The 16866-nt window shown below is 43.0% G+C and overlaps 2 protein-coding genes across 3 annotated transcripts in view; one reads left to right on the top strand and one right to left on the bottom strand.

The window, feature by feature from the left end:
- The window catches only part of itpk1b (inositol-tetrakisphosphate 1-kinase b), a 33441-nt gene extending 25882 nt beyond the window's left edge, over positions 1 to 7559 (top strand). Inside the window, exons 6-11 of one of the 2 annotated variants that reach the window (XM_047344703.1) lie at positions 1590 to 1688; positions 1792 to 1832; positions 2007 to 2217; positions 3920 to 3987; positions 4081 to 4243; positions 5610 to 7559. In XM_047344703.1, coding sequence (XP_047200659.1) covers positions 1590 to 1688; positions 1792 to 1832; positions 2007 to 2217; positions 3920 to 3987; positions 4081 to 4243; positions 5610 to 5875 — 848 coding nt within the window. In that variant the 3' untranslated portion in view covers positions 5876 to 7559. The remainder of the gene's footprint in view (positions 1 to 1589; positions 1689 to 1791; positions 1833 to 2006; positions 2218 to 3919; positions 3988 to 4080; positions 4244 to 5609) is intronic. The other variant, XM_047344704.1, reaches the window with a different exon arrangement.
- A 144-nt stretch (positions 7560 to 7703) lies between these two features.
- Positions 7704 to 15589, bottom strand: plk4 (polo-like kinase 4 (Drosophila)). The gene is made up of 15 exons (XM_047344702.1): positions 15389 to 15589; positions 14406 to 14501; positions 14050 to 14145; positions 12896 to 13010; positions 11815 to 12784; positions 11648 to 11736; positions 11148 to 11443; positions 10962 to 11066; positions 10785 to 10887; positions 9891 to 10040; positions 9585 to 9813; positions 9399 to 9495; positions 9156 to 9293; positions 8955 to 9061; positions 7704 to 8037 (listed from the first exon to the last, which is right to left on the bottom strand). Exons 1-15 carry the CDS (start codon positions 15416 to 15418, stop codon positions 7926 to 7928), a joined length of 2733 nt encoding a protein of 910 aa, XP_047200658.1. The 5' UTR covers positions 15419 to 15589; the 3' UTR covers positions 7704 to 7925.
- Positions 15590 to 16866: the final 1277 nt, after the last annotated feature.

Raw genomic sequence — 16866 nt, 5'->3', positions numbered from 1 at the left:
ATATTGTCACCTCCATTGAAACTGAATGGTTGTTGGAGCTAGTAAGCAATAAGATCAAGACTTAATTTATTATTTTAACACACATTTAATCTGTTATTGACTGACTAACTCACAAACCATAACTAATGAACATAAAATCTAACATTTAAAGGAAAATTAGTGAAATTAATGTGGAAAAAAAAAATATTTGAGTCAATTAAACTGTAACATTTTAAGGCGTTAAAGACATGTTCGGTTCGACATATGGATTCACTTTAAATTGCTATTAAGTAGATATGGATATTTTAAAAAATATTTCAAAGTTCTAAACTAGCAGAATTTAATCAGTTACTTTAAATGTGTTGTACAATAATACGCTTATATTATTTGACATTTAATTAAATAACTTTTAGCCTGTCAAGTATTGCCCTGTGAATACCAGCCCAATATGGCGGTGAACAATAGATGAAAGAGTGATTCGAGCAAACGGCAAACACTGGACACATATGGAATAAATAAACCAATGAACTATGTACAAACGAAGCAACAAGGGAACCAATAAGATGGTTGAAAACCATAACCGATATAATTATGCAATGATAGTTCAGTGTTTATTTATACTTGGGAACCAAGCATTTAACAGAACCGTCACGCCGGAAGACGTGCGGCGCTGGCGGTTCCTACGCTGTCCTCTTTCAGGGGTGGAGAAAACCCGCTGGTCTCATCTGGGGAACCTCTTGCTCAGATTCCTTTTCTGTAGAATCTCAGAAAGAAACGTTGAAGACAAGTTTGTCTTAATTACATGAATACTGGATACTCTAACAGCAGTGCGTCACTTAACGTTTGTCATCCTGGATTGGCGAGTACATAAACACCAGATCGTAGTCAACTTTGGATCTAAGGATTCTTCGAAGTAGTAGCGTCTTATACCCGCCAGCGAGTTTCAAAGACCTTCAGCTGATGCGCGCTTCTCCGTTAGCTGCTAGTCAGCAGCATAAAGGAATAGGTGTGGCTGAGAGACTGTTTTGTTCATGGATTTCATGACAGGCGTTTCAGATGTGACTTCTCCTTCCTGGGCTGGACTAAAAATAGGTTAATGCATATAATTCAAGATGCTGTTTCCTACCAGCCACTTAGTTTGTGTACAGTTCAGTCCATGTTTCATCCCATGGCTGGGGCACAACAAAGGGCAGTGTTTGATACTATTTCAAATGTAAACTGAGATGCATTTGAATAAATATGGCCCCATCACTCACACTGCATGTTTGAATGATCTTTATTTGTGGGATAAAGGGTTATTTCAGCTCAATCTAGAGTCATAATGAAGGCCTTTATAAAAAGGCAGTGAAATGTGTGTAAAAACCAATTAAAAAGTGCATCAAAATATATGCTGTTGTTTGATGCATTTATAAAGGGGAAATGATGGTAGTTCGTAGTTTTGATGCTTTTAATGTAAAGGACAAAAAGTACTTGACCTAGTGATCTATGAGCCCATCAGGGAAAATGGACCGGTTCTGATCTCTGGACGATTAACTGTTGCTCCTCTAGGTATTCTACAAGAATATGTAGCTTTAACATCCTCTTTCTTCTTCTTCTTCTGTTTTTATTAGATGAGAGGATTTGCTCTCCTCCGTTCATGGTCCTCAACACGGAGTGCAGCCCGGAGGTGCTGGAGCAGATCAAGCTGCAAGGTCTCACATTCCCCTTCAGTGAGTCTCTCCACATGGAGCCATCTTTTATCCACAGAGCAAGTTTAATCAGCAAATTCTGGAGGTCCATTTGAGTTCTGACCCTCCTGATTTTCCTCCACAGTTTGCAAAACACGTGTGGCTCATGGCACCAACTCCCATGAGGTGAGAAGCTGCAGCCCAGAACCTGCACACAGTTTGCTTCATGTAGATAGGAGAACTTGTACCGTCACAGGGTTGGCCATTAACTCAGTTCAAACACCAGGATTAGATAAATGTGTCTTTGTGTCAGCTGAAACCAGCACCACAAACAGCAACATTTTTTTCTTCTGTCCACAGATGGCCATTGTCTTCAGTGAAGAGGACCTGAAGGACGTTAAGCCCCCCTGTGTGATCCAGAGCTTCATTAACCACAACGCAGTGCTGTACAAGGTTTTTGTAGTGGGAGAGTCCTACACTGTGGTGGAGAGGCCCTCCCTGAAGAACTTCCCTGCTGGTCCTGCAGGTGAGCAGCGGCTGAGGAGTCCAGAGGCGGCGCACATCCACACCGGTCCGTCGGTACAATCTGCTCTGCTTGTTCAGATCACCCAATAAAAGCGCTCATAAAAACGGCTCTAATGTCCCTGTGATAGAGCCTGTTGGCCTTTTAAGGGCTGCAGCAGATTTTAGTCTTGCTCAGAGTAAACACGGCTTTTCCTCACCAGCGTGTCGGAGTTTTACCAGCACAGGGCTGTCCTCTGGACGGATGACTCCACTATTTGCATGTTGCACAGTAGAGGCCATCATGCAAAGCGTTTCCTACCTCCAGTGTAGTAAGCTGCTTTGTTTATCTTTGCACACAAACAGTTACTTTCAGCAGGGAAATTCGGTCCGCAATAGACATGAAGCAGGATAACAGAAGAGCTTCCTTTCAGGGCATGGACCAGGGAGGTCAAACGTGCGGCCTTGGGGCCATTTGCGGTCCTCAGAATAATTTTGAACAGTACAAACCTGCACAGGCGGTTGATGCAGATGGACACTTATTAAAATTCCTTTTACAAACTTTGACCAACAATCTAAAAATATTCAAACAGTTGAAAATGTGAGGTACGGTACAAAATATTTGTCTCTTATTAACCACATTTTCAGTTACATCTGCTAAATACATCGAGTGATTTTGAAGAGAGTTGCCCATATCCCATTGTTGTTGCTGAGAATAGACACATAAAAATGTCTAAACTGGGAAATTAGAATAAATCTAACCTAAACACTTTAGGAACTTAAACTCCTTTATTTTATCCGGACCTTATTTAATGTTTCGGATCCACAAGGATTTCAGCTGAGCCTTTGTTTGTTTGTTTGTTTGATTAATCATTTACATTTGTAGTTCAGTATTGAGAAGGTAAAAAAAGAAATCACCATTAAAGACTTATTTAATTTAATTGTTTGTGGCGCATAAGTAACCTCTGCTTGACGTTTTTGGGTCATGTTGCAAAACATTTGAAAATCACAGGTTTAGATTTTCTCCTCTGCAGCTTCGGGCCGTGCTGCACTTTGTGCAAATTAGAAAGAATGTATGAAGGAGGAGCAAGCTAAAGGTCTCTGTGAGCGATGATCTGCAGACACAGCTTTCCCCAGTTAAAACGCAGTCTGATCCTTTCAGCACAGTTTCCACACCATCTGCATTACAAAATGTCTACATTTCAACACCTGGACGAACTTGGATCAGTTAAATTTCAAAATCCAGATTTTTTTAAAACTTCTGAAATAAGAAGTTAACTTTTTTAGACTGAATGCAGAATATTTAAAGCCTAATTTGTGAACTTTGTTTATAAAACATTCTCCAAATTGGCTGTTTTACTGCATTTTAGACTCAGTTTAAGAACCATTGTTTAACTTAAAATTCAAGGTTGGTCTAGAAACCAAACAGGTAAAAAAGGCTCCTTTTTTATTTTAGTGTTTTTTGTTATGACTGAAAAAGTAAAATGCTGAAAGGTAAAAGGTTCAATGAACATATGGTTCAAATCAAAGCATGCGAATTAAATCAGTTTAAAAGCTCTGCATTTATTAAGCATTATTTGACCTTTGCCGTTATCCTGACACGTTTGTTTTCACATCTAATATTTTATAACGGTTTGATAAAACTAACATTGAGTTGATGTAACAGCTGCCTGTTTGACTTATTGGAACTGCTGACCTTTGCTGCCACCTACAGTCCATGATGTGAATCTTAACTGTGTTGTGCTTTCCTTTATTTCTTCTTCCACTTTCAGAAAGGAAAGCCATCTTCTTCAACAGCCACAACGTCTCCAAACCAGAGTCTTCCTCAGACCTGACCTCGGTGGGTCCGAGATGTCGTCATGTAATTACTGTTGATATTTGTTGTTTGCTTGTGAATGCTGCTGTTGGTAAACACCTTTCATGTTGACCTCAGAGAGAGAACGTGGAGGGAGTGTCCCAACCACCCTGCGATGATGTCATCAGGGAGTTGTCCAGGTCACTGCGGCAGGCTCTGGGCGTGTCCCTGTTCGGCATCGACGTCATCATCAACAACCAGACGGGCCAACACGCGGTCATTGACATCAATGCGTTTCCCGGTACGTCCACAGAGGCGGTTTATGGTGGTTTAACTCATCTCTGTTTGGTTGTTTGCTCAGGGACTGGAGCGCTGTTTAGACAGAGCCTTGTTGCTTTGTTGCAGCCTTGTGCTCTGGTGTGTGTCTCGCTCTGTGTGTGTGTGTGTGTGTGTGTGTGTGTGAGCAGCCGTATAAAAAAGATCGCCTCCTGTCGCTTCTGTAATCCTGAGCTGTTTCAGATCAAAGTATTCACATGGAGACGGCACAGAGCTGCAGCGTTGTTCTGATCAAAGCTGCCTCCGAGTTTAGGCTGGGTTTGAATTCACTGTGGCATTTTATTTTAGCCGCCCCGTTTTCGTCAGGTCAAACCAGCTAAAAATGAATCCTTAAACTCGAAACCTAATAAATCAGAGCAGAAATATTCTGAGTGAAGAAATTAACAGGTTTATCCACCAGAGAAACGGAAATACTGCTAACCTATGCTCCACCCAACAGAACTGGACTTTTACAGACAGCAGTGGATTTTCACTGCATACTTCTCCTGCTCATGCTTGTGTGTCATGATCGATGGCCAGCGGACTATTAAAGATCATGTTGCCTCCATCGCTCAATCATGCCACTTTGCATTGTTAAAAACATAAGAAAAATCAGACCATACCAAACCCAACACAGTACCCATCTCCTGGTGCCCTCTATGGTCACCTCCTGTCATGACTACTGCAGCGCCCTCCTGGCTGCTCTCCCAGCCGGTGCTATGAAACCTCTGCAGATGAACCCGGCGGCGCATCCGGTCCTCAATCAGCCTAAAAGATCAACTGTCACTCCTTTGTTCATTGAGCTCCACTGGCCTCCCTTAGCTGATGTTAGCCTACAAAGAGCTTAATGGACCAGCTCTCAAAAAGGCTGGGTCACTCGGATTGTCAGCTAGCAGTTCCTACACCACACTCAAGACAATCCAGACTGCAGAGCGCTACCAGAACACAGGCCTATAGTGTTTCTACAGTCACCCCTGACAGAACCCGACTAGTGGACTTCTCTCTAAGTAGCTTTTATGGTAACTATGATATTACATTATCTTTTGGACTTTGGATAAAAGCTTCCGGCAAATGCGTAAACAAAGAAATGCATGTAGTAAAAATCTGGAAAAACATTTAAAAAGACGGAAAACATTTGATTATTTCCATACTTAAGGCCCTCTGCTGAGGTTTGCAGACTTTTAAGAACTATTCCTTAACCCTTTATCCTCCACACTCATTAAACCTATAACAGAGCAAGTGAATCTCCAATTTATTTGATGTTATCTACGTTATGCAATGATTGTTTTTCTTGTAATATCAACATGTTGTTCATTCGCGTTGTTTTCCTGAACGTTCGTCTGTGTTTTCAGGTTACGAGGGCGTCCCAGAGTTCTTCAACGACCTGCTGAGCCACATCAGCGGCCTCCTGCAGAGCCACAACCCCGACTTCGCTCCCGGCGGCGAGCAGCCCAAAGGCCTGGCGGTGAGCAGTGGCGCCGCCCCTCAGGGCCCGTGCTGCTGCTGCAGCAGCGTGCGAGGGAAAGAGCTACAGAGACTGGGTTGCAACTCGGCCATGTCGCCCAACTTCCAGCAGCACTGCGTCTCCACGATAGCTACAAAGGCGTCCTCCCAGTGACTGAGTCCGGCCCGGCCCGCTTGATTCCTAAACAAACAAATCACAGTGGTGACAGTAATAATAATAACAATGATGAATAATAATCAGAGTAATTACGATGTTAATAATTTATCTAATCAAAAATAGGCCTTTTCCTCTGTGGTTACTGAAACTGTTGGTGATTGGGTGTAAGCTTCTTTCCTCTCTGCCTTTTTGTACATTTGGTTCTGTCCAATGAGATTCTAACAGTACTGTAATGTGAACCTTTGGGAACCTAACAGCTGATTTCAGTTTTCTCCTGTGTGGGATATCTGTAAAGAAAGGGTCCAGATGAGGGACAGCCTGACAGGCATCCTAAGACTGAAGCACATCCACAAAGTGACAGGTCCTGTTCCTGTAGGCTCGTTCTCGGGTCAGAACCACTCATGACTCTGTGGAAGTTAAAGGGAAAAGAGACGGCATTACAACATCGCTCCACAGATCCCAGGCTGCTGCAGACTGAGACCGGCTGAGGACTTTGGGGTTGGTTTGTTTCTCTAAGTGCCATGAAATTAGAAACTAAAACCTTTTCAAGAGTCCTGATCACGTGACCAAGTTTTGTGGCGTTTCTGCAACCGTTTGGCTGATTTCCTTCTACCCAGCACCAGGTGTTTGGCTTCCAACAAGCAGCATCTGAGTCTCGGTTTGATTCTCTGCAACCACATTCCCCTTTTCTAATGTCTGCAGAGAAATTTCAGGGTTGTTTTCCAGTATTCCAGTCGACCGATTGTCTCCTTAAACAAGCATGTCACGTTGAAAAGATTAAAACAAAATCCTAAATATCTTAAGGTTGAATATGTCTAAGGATTCCCAGAGAACCGGGGTAAATCAGTAGTTTTCCCGTCGCTGCAGAACTCCAGTCAGTCGCTTCGCTCCGTGCTCAGTTCTGACCCGGCTCCTCTTCCAGCTGCTGTATCCGTGTGATGGGAGGAGGTCCAGGTCTTGTTCCCAATGTTCACTGTGATTTTTTTTTTTTACTCCAGTTTGTTTATACTTTTGTCTTGACATCTAATGAGAGTAACTTTATTTTATTGAGATTTTATGGGAAAATGTTTTATATAAATAAGAGCAGTAATGCTTTTGAACATGTGGATATTTTACAGTAAAATAGCTCGCATGTTGCTGATCAAAGTAAACCAGTACTGCGGTTCAGTCTATTAATGATTGCATTCCTCTGAGCCTGCCTTCAACTCTGATGTCCCAGAGATCATTCCTCCTGGTTTCCCCCCACCCCAATTTATCAATTAATCGTCCCTAATTGTCTCTTCAGCCTCCTCATCAGCATCTCTCTGGGACAGAACATATGAATCCACATAAACAACCTGATTGGATGCCTGTGAGGTGATGGGAATTACACCAGGTTCAGGAGAATGTAATGCATCCCTGTTCTGACCAGGAAAGGCTGATATCCGTGCACGGCGCTGTGCTGTTCCTTCCTCGTGCTTCGTTCTGGTAAAAATAATCTGCATCCCAGACTGTGTCCCAGCTTCACCTCAATGTTTACTTCTTGGGTGTCTTCTATAATGTTTGTATGCGCCGAGGCTTAATTGCGTATAGTATGTTTTGTAAGAGTTCAGTAATTAGGATCCACGATTTTGACCTTTTTTTAATTACAGGGCCAGTTCAAACGGCAAAATAAACATGTGAAACCTCTTGTCTTAATTAATATGATGACCTGTTTTATTTAATCATTTAGGTGTTATAAACTCTTTAAGTGAGGTCAGTGAGCTTCAGTTTCTTTACGTTTAATAGAAAATGTCTTAATAATAATAAAAAACAAAGTGTGAAGAGAAAACTGCTCGATCAGATCTTCAGTTCTCCACCTCCAGATGTTTATTGCATCAGCAAGTTCATGAGACAGGAAACGTTCCCAACTGAGCTACCTTAGACACTATACGTTATAAAAATAAAATCTTTTCATTATTAGTCTTCTGTACATGTAAAAACAGCCAACACACAGAATATTTACAGCAACAGCAGAGAGGGAGAGGTTCAGAAGGTTCCTAATGCTAATGTGGTTCTCTGCGGACAGCTAGTGAGCCGTGGGGTGACGAGGCGTCGGGTTTGCCAGCAGTCCAAGAATGGTGGAGAGGCAGTGCAGCTTCTCCTTGACGTGCTCGGGCAGCTTCTCATTCTCCTTGTACCTGCGGAGGAGACCGGTCTTAGAAGCTGGAACAGAACATTGTTCAGAGGGATAACCGAGGAACCCGTCCGACATACTCCACTCACCAGCAGGGATATTCGGATGAAATTTCAGAAAGCACCAACATACTACCCAGATCAGTCAGTTTCTGGTGGAAATTATATTTCTAAATGGCAAATAATTTTATTGATGGTTGTAGTAGTGTAATAGAAAACCCACAGACATGCTGCTGATTCTATATGACTGAACCAGCAACATTTGTTGGACTGATAAAAACAAGAATGTGTGTTTCGGGTCTAGGGGCTTCTGACAAACACTAATCAAACCACAGTACACTGAAGACACTGAAGCATGGTGGCCAAAGCATCATGATATGGGATGTTTCTCACACAGTGGTGTTGGTTCTATTGGTCGTACACCAGGGACCGTGGATCAGATTGAATACATTCGAATACTTGAAGAGGTAATGGCCTTGAAATGGGTCTTTCAACAAGTCGATCCCAAACAAACCCATAAGACAGCTGCATCTTGGTTCCAGAACAACATGATTAATGTGAAAATTGATTCATACCGAGCAGAAGTGACGGCCTACAGCTTGTGAGTGGTTCTGTGACAAGCCGGTACTACCTGAATAGCAGCATTGATCCATTCATTGTGCCTTTGCATGTGCAACAAGGGACTGATTTGATCTTAATGGATGACAATGCCCACACTAACCGTGCTCCCAGTATCAAGGGAACGGTTGCTGGAGGCTGGGGTACTTCAAATGGAGAGGGCTGCAGTTTCTCCAGACCTGGATCAGCTGAGTTGTGTAGAGGATTGTTACTCTGACATTTGTTATGGTCTAGACACCACTGTTGTTAACTGAGCTGCATCCCAGCTTCCACTCTGGCAGATGACAGATTTCATAGTTCATACCTGGTGATCCTGCCCTCTGCAGATGTGTACGTGATGCAGGACACTCCCGCCTGGACCACCAGCTGAGAGCCATCGTTGAACTGCACCCACACCTCTCCACTAGACAGCTTCAGCGACACAAACAAAAACCCAACACTTTAACAACAGATACAGCCCTTCATTTGATCAGAATATTTAGATCGTTCACTAATTATTATTAACCTGCGATGCCCATCCAACATTAGGCACAAATATTGACTTGACCACTTTTCCAGCGCTCTGAACCAATTCCTGTCGAACCGGAGAGCCCTTCTTACTCATGCTGGCGGAGGTGAAGTCCGACCCATCGTAGGAAATCATCTGCAAATAAACAAAAATGGATTTAAAAAAAACCCAACAAGAAAACATCTCCAACCACATGTGACAGATAATAGCTGCATTCACTCAGCAGGCTGGGAGTCTTACTGAAGGAGAGATCTGTGGAGGTTTAGGTGGTGTCACTGAATCAGGAGGGACCTGCTGAGATGGCACGGAGGATGGAGACTCTGAACTGGCCGGTCTCCTTCAAGGTTAACACAAACTATTACACATCAGTTAAAGAAGAAGAATCCCTCTATTTATAAAACACAATGTCGCTCTCTCTCTCCCTACCTGCCGATAGTTATGGGGAAGAAGGGGACTTTCTTCGTGCTTCGCTGCTCCTCTGCCGTTATAGCGGCCTCTAGTGACAAACACATGCTATGGCCCTCGTCGGACAGCTCCACGTAAAGCCTGCTCTCAGGGCTCAGGCCGCCCAGACCCACTTCTCCCTTCACGGTGTATGACTTCCCAGTCTTTTCCACCACTCGCACCAGTTCGGAGGTCTTGTGGGTCTTTGCTCCTAAAAGATAAGAGTTGGAGTCAGCTCAGCCTCCTCTGCAGCACTAACCCCACATCTGCCAAACATCTGGGGCTCACCATCATAGAAACAGACTTCCAGGTCTGCATCGGGGGAGTTTTCCATCAACATGACTTTGGCGTACTTGGTGTAAAGAGTCACTTTAGGAGTTTTGGATTTTATAAGCTGCACAAACTTGGAGGCATATTGGTACTTCTTCCAGTATTTTTCTGCAAAACAAAAGGTTCATGAAGGCATCATTTCTAGTTAATGAAACAGCGAATAAAATAAGTAAAGAACACATCACCAGTGTCCGAATTCGATATATTTCTAAAGGAGACATTGTAATGAAGTATTCTTGCATATCGGAAACTAGTGATGAAAACTCTGCTACCATCTACCAGGATCATGAAGATGAAACAAATGTGGATCTTTCAGTAAGACAATGATCCCGAACACAAATTCAAGGAAACTCTCAGCTGGATTTAGAAAAAGAAAAATAGAAGCCTGGCAATCACCTGACCTGAATCCTGTAGACAATCTACAGAAAAAACCAAAGCTCAGAGTTCATAGAAGGGGGTCCACAGAACCTTCAGGATTTCAAGACCTGGCCAAAATCACACCTGATCAAAGCATGCAACTACTTCCACCATACAGAAGATAACTTGAAGATGTCATTACCAACAAAGACCTTTAAGGCACAAAGTATTAAATAGATTTCAGTAATCGTGTTGAACACGATTACTGAAATTATACGAAACCCAGTTTACGGACATCTGTGGTTTGGTTGATTCCTTTGCATGAATTTTATGGTAATTTCAGCTTTAGAAATATGTCTAAGTAAAAAATCAGTTATATGTTTAAGACTGATTTTACTCGCTGTAGTCATGAAGGCCTCATTTTCAGTTTCCATGATGAACGAAGGCATAGTTTCCAGTCTCAGACATTCACTAGTGTCAGGTGTGTTTAAGTACCTGGAAGGTCATCGTAGCTGCAAATGAGTATATCTTCTGGGGGCGCTGGTGGGGAGTCCAGCACAGGAAAGCCCTTCCCACCATTAGGCTGGTATATTGTGACCTACAACAACACCAGTTATAGAAAGATTTAGATGAAAACGTATGGATAGCAAAGCGTGCATCATGTAACCGTACCATGGAGCCATCGCAGGATATCCGCAGGACTTCTTTAACCCTTTCTTGGCCGTTTTGGGATTTTAAAAGCTCCATGCAGACTTCACCTGTGTCTAGGATGCTCACCTTAATGAAAAAAAGACAACTGAGCATCTGCAAGCATCACCACTAATCACAGAGTATTGAAAAAGAAGAATTATTTCCTACAACTGCGTTTTTGGTCTTCTGCCTGATGGGCTTCAGTCTGTTGGCACACAGAGGAGGCATGACGTCTCTCAGAGTTTTCTTCTGCTTCTCCCCTCTGGGTTTGGCTGAAGGAGGCTTTTGCTCCCTGCTGTGAGGAGGCTGGTAGTCTGTTCCCGGTGGGATCTCTCGGGTTGATTCAGGATACAGGTGCTGATGCAGACCTCGGCCCGTGGGTTCGGACCAGGAGCTGTGAACCCCTGAAGGTCCTCTGCTGTGGAAGCTGCAGCTACTGCTGTCTGTGGGCCTTGGTCCTGATCCTAAGTCAGAGGACACAACAACACTTTAACCTCACACTCTGAGGCATCTGATGGACTGATTGAAGGACTTCTGCCAAGAAACATGACTTCAGTCAGTTTTTTTATAACCAGAGAAAACAGAAAAACCCTTAAAATTACTCTGAGGGAAAATATTAATAAGAGGCCTGATCTAACACCCACACACAGATCAGAAAGCAAAGATACCGTCACTGTTGAGCCAGTTAGAAACTCCTTCGAGGTCCTGATACTGGGAGGTTGGTGGATAAACCATCTGAGCTGACAGATAGCCTGAGCTGAAACACAAAGTGATATCCTATAAATCTCAATCTGAGATACGAAGAGAAGATTAGGCAAACAAACTGAGGTCTTACTGTGCCGCCTGTTTTACAGGAGGAGAGGGATGCCTGCCATGATCTGAAAAAGGATGCGGACTGGAGGATGAAGGGAAGAGGGGTCGTCCTACAGCAGTCAGAGTCTCCTCTGAATGACATCTCTCAAGCTCATGCTGCGAGGAGGTCTGTCCTGGTTCTGCAGGACCGCAGCGGTCTGATGAGTGAGCCCTCCTGAGGAACCTGGAATACGGCCGTCCACTCTCTTCAACATGAGCGGCCCGACCCCTGCCCTCTCTACAGAAACTGTCCGGTGGATACTGCTGGTGCAACTGGTCCCCGTCTTCGAAGCTGTTCGGCTGGCGTGGAGGAACGGATGTCATGCGGTTAGGCAGAGTTGGACCAATCACGTGCTTGGTTCGCCGCTGGAGACGGGTGCCGCTGCTAGCTGAAGTGGAGGAGGTGCACGCTGTTGAGATGGTTGCAATGCCGCTGTCGATGGAGCTGTCGTCGCCCAGCCTCAGCTCTTTGGTCCTGACCAGCAGGCTCTGTGTCATAAAGGGGTGGTCTAGAACAGCAGAGAGGCTGGGCCGCAGGGCCGGGTCTCTCCGGAGCAGCTGGTGGATCAGGTCCTGAGCTTCTAATGAAACATGGCTCGGCATCTCATATTCCCCGAGAACGACTTTGGACAAAGTGTGCTTGACCGTGTCAGTGTCAAAAGGAGGGCGCCCCATGAGAAAGGCGTAGAACATGCACCCCAGAGACCAGACGTCAGACTCCAGGCCATGAGCGCTGCGCGTGGCGACCTCGGGGGAGATGTAGTTGGGGGTCCCACACATGGTGAAGTGCTTTTCATTTGGGAGCTTGAGCTGGGTGGCAAGGCCAAAGTCTGCTATTTTAATGTTCATGTTGCTGGTCAGCAGCAGATTGGACAGCGTCAGGTCACGGTGCAAGATGCCATGAGTGTGTAGATACAACATTCCCTTCACTATCTGATGCATGAAATGTCTAGCTGCAATAAGAGAATAAAATCACAGTTTAAAAAGATATATGTGATAAAACATCAACTGGAACATAGTTTTTACAGCTTTTAAATAAATACAAGCAGAAACTTGCAGCCCACCTTCATCGTCAGAGAAAGGCATCTTCCTCTCCTTCAGGTACCGACTCATCTCCCCATTGTGGCACATCTCCAACACCAAATACACATAGTTGCTGTCCTCGAAGTAGTTGTAGAGCTTTAGAAAGACGTGATGCACTCATGTAAATGGGAAATACATGTTTCTGAATTTTATATTAAAAAGACTGCTAGAAATGCACAGAAGTGTAATCCCTACTGCCAGCTTCTCTGGATAATCTTGTGTGTGTAGCTCAGTCTGGTCACTGGCTGAAAAATTGAATCTTTGAGCAAAATACTCCTGAGGAAAAGGGAACTCAGCACACTGTAAATTTAGCTCCTGTATTTTAGGACTAAAGGCTGAAGTTATGCATGGGTACCATGGTTCACTGAGGTTTTCAAGAAGTTACACTTTTGGAGCGCCGTGTGATAAATAGAGGTAGACCGGGCTGTTATTGCTCCATGCAGCTGTCAGGGGTTTAACTCCAGACCTTTGGACCTTTGCTGCATGTCTTCGCCATTTCTCTGCATGTTTGTCTAAAATACTCTGAATAAAGACTTCTAAAACACAAAATCTTAAAAATAATGACAAAAGGTTAGTTTTAAAGTTCTTTGAATGAGATACCAGAGGACTGTCCAGAGGAACTGGCTAGGGTTCTACCAGAGCAGACAGCACAACTAATTAGTATTAATTAATAAATAGCTTGTTAGAGTCACCATGAATAGAATAGAACTGCATGCCATAAAATACAGCAGAATAGAAATTAAGCTATTTATTTTGTTAATCAAAGACTGAAGCAAGGTCTCAAGATCACCAAAATGTGTTATTAGCAGATAATACCGACAACGTTTGGTATTAGTTACAACAACAGTGGTTAAACTGACTATGGTTTGACTTAAATAAATTATATTTAAATAAAACTAAAGGTATGCTGTTTAAAAAATTATAATATAAATACACGATTAAGAGTAACGATAACATAAATACAGAAAGACTGGATTTAAACAAATATCGGGTTGTAATTCTCAATCACAAACTGGTGTGCTGGTTAAGGCAAGAGACGTTGAGTCAAACAGTTTGATATGTATGTATTGTACGCTAATGTGTTGAACTGTGGTGTAGCACCTATAAAACACTGGCATTAGCCTGCAGACCATACCTCAAGGATAGAAGGATGTTTCAGTCTGCAGTGAATCTCCACCTCATTTGTCACACGCTGGACCATACCAGCTTTCTGCATGGCTTTCTTGTCGATCTGCAGATGGAAATAACACAGATAATTATACCCCCTCTATAACGGATTAACGTGCACTGTGGGACAGTCCGGGAGCTAATAGCCCATCTGTCAGAGAACAAGATGTTACCCACTGAGAGCTTCTTTGTGGGTAGTTAGGGAGCCAAGGAAGGCCCAGGGGAGGTAACTAAAGTTAAATAATCCAACCTTTCAAGTCTACACTTTAACTGCCAGTTGCTGGCGACAGCTTGCATTTCTATGAAAGACAAAAATGATCTTACCATTTTGATGGCAACCTCCAATCCAGTCTTGACAGATTTTGCCCGGTAAACGCATGCAAAGGAGCCTTTGCCTAGGAGGGTGAGGACATTAAAATCCTACAAGCACAGAAGGAAAAAATATGATATAAAAACTGATTTTAAATATTTTGACTTCAGGTGAGCATCTGAATCCTGCAGAACGATCTTTACCTCAATACGCGCTGCTTCAAAATATGAAACACTGTCCTTCTCATCTCGCCTGGTCTCAAAGTAACTTTTGGAGAAATAATCTATAATCTGATCAAACATCACTGTCCCTCTAACCTGCGACATGCTGCTGAATGATCTTAGGAACGGTCACATTAGCACCTAACGACACCAAATCCCACTACAACAAACCGTAACTGTCAAACACCTGACGCTGTCATCTGGCCAATCAAAACCCTCTGATTATCCCGGCTTCTTCCCGCTAATGAGGAGAGGAAGGTGCCGTTTCCAGGCAGCGGGGTGATGCACTGATGAGGTCCCTGGAGACCGTTATATGGCCAGTCAAAAACAGATAACAATAATAATTCATTGTTATTATTATTATTACTACAGTACTTTTGCCGCATGGAAACATTACCATTCTTATTATTATCATCGTCGTTATTATTAATGGCATATTAGAGACATTATTATTGATCATTATATTAAGCTTATCTCGATCATCCCAATAATAACAATAATAATGCCATAGCAATCTGTTGTGTAGCAGCGCAGGTTGAGTTAGCTTAAACTAATTCCAGCCCATTATTGTCCTTTCTCAGATAATAAATCAGCTTTATTACATTTCTAAACACATTTTCTCAATCCGTAGACTTTTGTTCTGAGATAAACAGCGCTTAGAATCCATCTAGTTGTGTAAACGAAGCTCACAGCACCCCTTGTTAGTGTAACACTCGGTAAATGCACCACCCACAGTCAAGGCTAGCTGTGTGGGTTAGCCTAACAAAGCGACTCACCTCAATCTTGTCGCCGATTGAGACGCTCATGCTGCCGGGTTTCGAACTCGCAGGTCCGCGCAGGTTTGTAAAAATGTTCCTCGATCGGCCGAAAGCATGAAGCCCCGGAGCCGCAGCTCTCAGAGGGTAAACAAACTTGGAGCTCCAGTTCCCCTCCAAAACTCTGACATTTCTTCCATTTTGAAAATATCCGCCGTTACTTTGCGGTTACGTCACAAGCTACGTTTCTTGACAGCAGTTGAATAAACCACGCCCTCATTTAAAGGGCCCGTACACAATTATTGAAGCGTTCACGCTACTTGATGTTGGAGCTGAACGGTGTTGTTTCGTGAATTCATGCATAAAACGTGAATAAAGAAAAACAACTGCATCATCCTTTACATCACAATCAATTAGAATTTATTTTTCAAAAAGTTTGTTTATTTCAGCAGCTCAGTTAAAAGGATAACGCATAAAATGAATGTATCACACCGAGTGGTATATTGCAAGCGTTAATTTCTGTAAATTATTATGGCGTACAGCCAATAAAAACCATAGATTTAGTTTCTCAGAAAGTTTTTTAATACCGAAATGTTATATCATGGCTATGTTATGCTCTAAACGTATGGGGATGACTGCTGACTTGCTGACTTGCTTGTGTCCTATTAACGGAAAGCTGAGTGGAAGAAAAAAGTGCGGTACAAGATGTGAACAAACCACAAGAATAAATGTAGCCTTGAGAGGATTATGGAGCAAAACCCATTCAAGAGTTTTGTGGAAATTCACAAGGTTTGGACTGCAGTTGGAGTCAGAGCTTTAAGAGCCACCACACACTAATGTATCTAGAACATGGGCTACAACTGTCATAAACCAGAGACAGCGCCATAAGCATCTTACCTGGGATAAGGAGAACAGGGGAAGGACTGTTGCTCTGTGGTCGAAAGTTCTCTTCTCAGATGAAAGTAAAAGTTGCATTTAATTTGGAAGTCAATGTCTCAGAGTCTGGATGAAGAACTGAGAGCAGAGTCAAGCTGCTTGAAGTCCAGTGTGATTTGAGGGGCCATGTCATCTGTTGGTGTTGGTCCATTGTGTTTTCTGAGGTCCACAGTCAACGCAATCATTTACTGTGATATTTCAGAGCAGTTCAACCTTCCTTCTGCTGACAAACCTCATGGAGATGCTGATTTTATTTTCCAGCATGACTTGGCTCCACACTGTGTAATAACTACTGTATAATAACTACTGTATAATAACTCGTGCAATAACCTCTGTAATTGCAAATACCTGCAATCATTGTCACTTTACCACAATCACAACCACCTCCACTATTTATTGAAGATAAATTATTTTATTTTATTCTATTATTATTACTCGTTTTTGCACATTTACCTTGTTTTTCTTTAATTGCACATATCCTAACTACCAGCACCCTACTTTTGTGTTACTAAGAGCTGCTGTAACAACTGAATTTCTCTATTGTGAGATTATAAAGTCTATCT

The sequence above is a fragment of the Girardinichthys multiradiatus genome, chromosome 19 (genome assembly GCF_021462225.1).
Source record: "Girardinichthys multiradiatus isolate DD_20200921_A chromosome 19, DD_fGirMul_XY1, whole genome shotgun sequence".
Taxonomy (NCBI): domain Eukaryota; kingdom Metazoa; phylum Chordata; class Actinopteri; order Cyprinodontiformes; family Goodeidae; genus Girardinichthys; species Girardinichthys multiradiatus.
The sequence above is the reverse complement of the archived record's forward strand: the minus strand, read 5'-3'. Positions and strand labels throughout refer to the sequence as shown.

Bases quoted from the DNA above. Each gene is read 5' to 3' on its own strand.
- plk4 (XM_047344702.1), bottom strand. From the start codon at position 15,418: ATGAGCGTCTCAATCGGCGACAAGATTGAG. The intron at 14,502-15,388 runs GTGAGTCGCTTT...CTGTGCTTGTAG, and splicing joins CAATCGGCGACAAGATTGAG to GATTTTAATGTCCTCACCCT. The intron at 9,496-9,584 runs GTAGGGAGAGAG...TTAACCTTGAAG, and splicing joins TTCCCCATAACTATCGGCAG to GAGACCGGCCAGTTCAGAGT.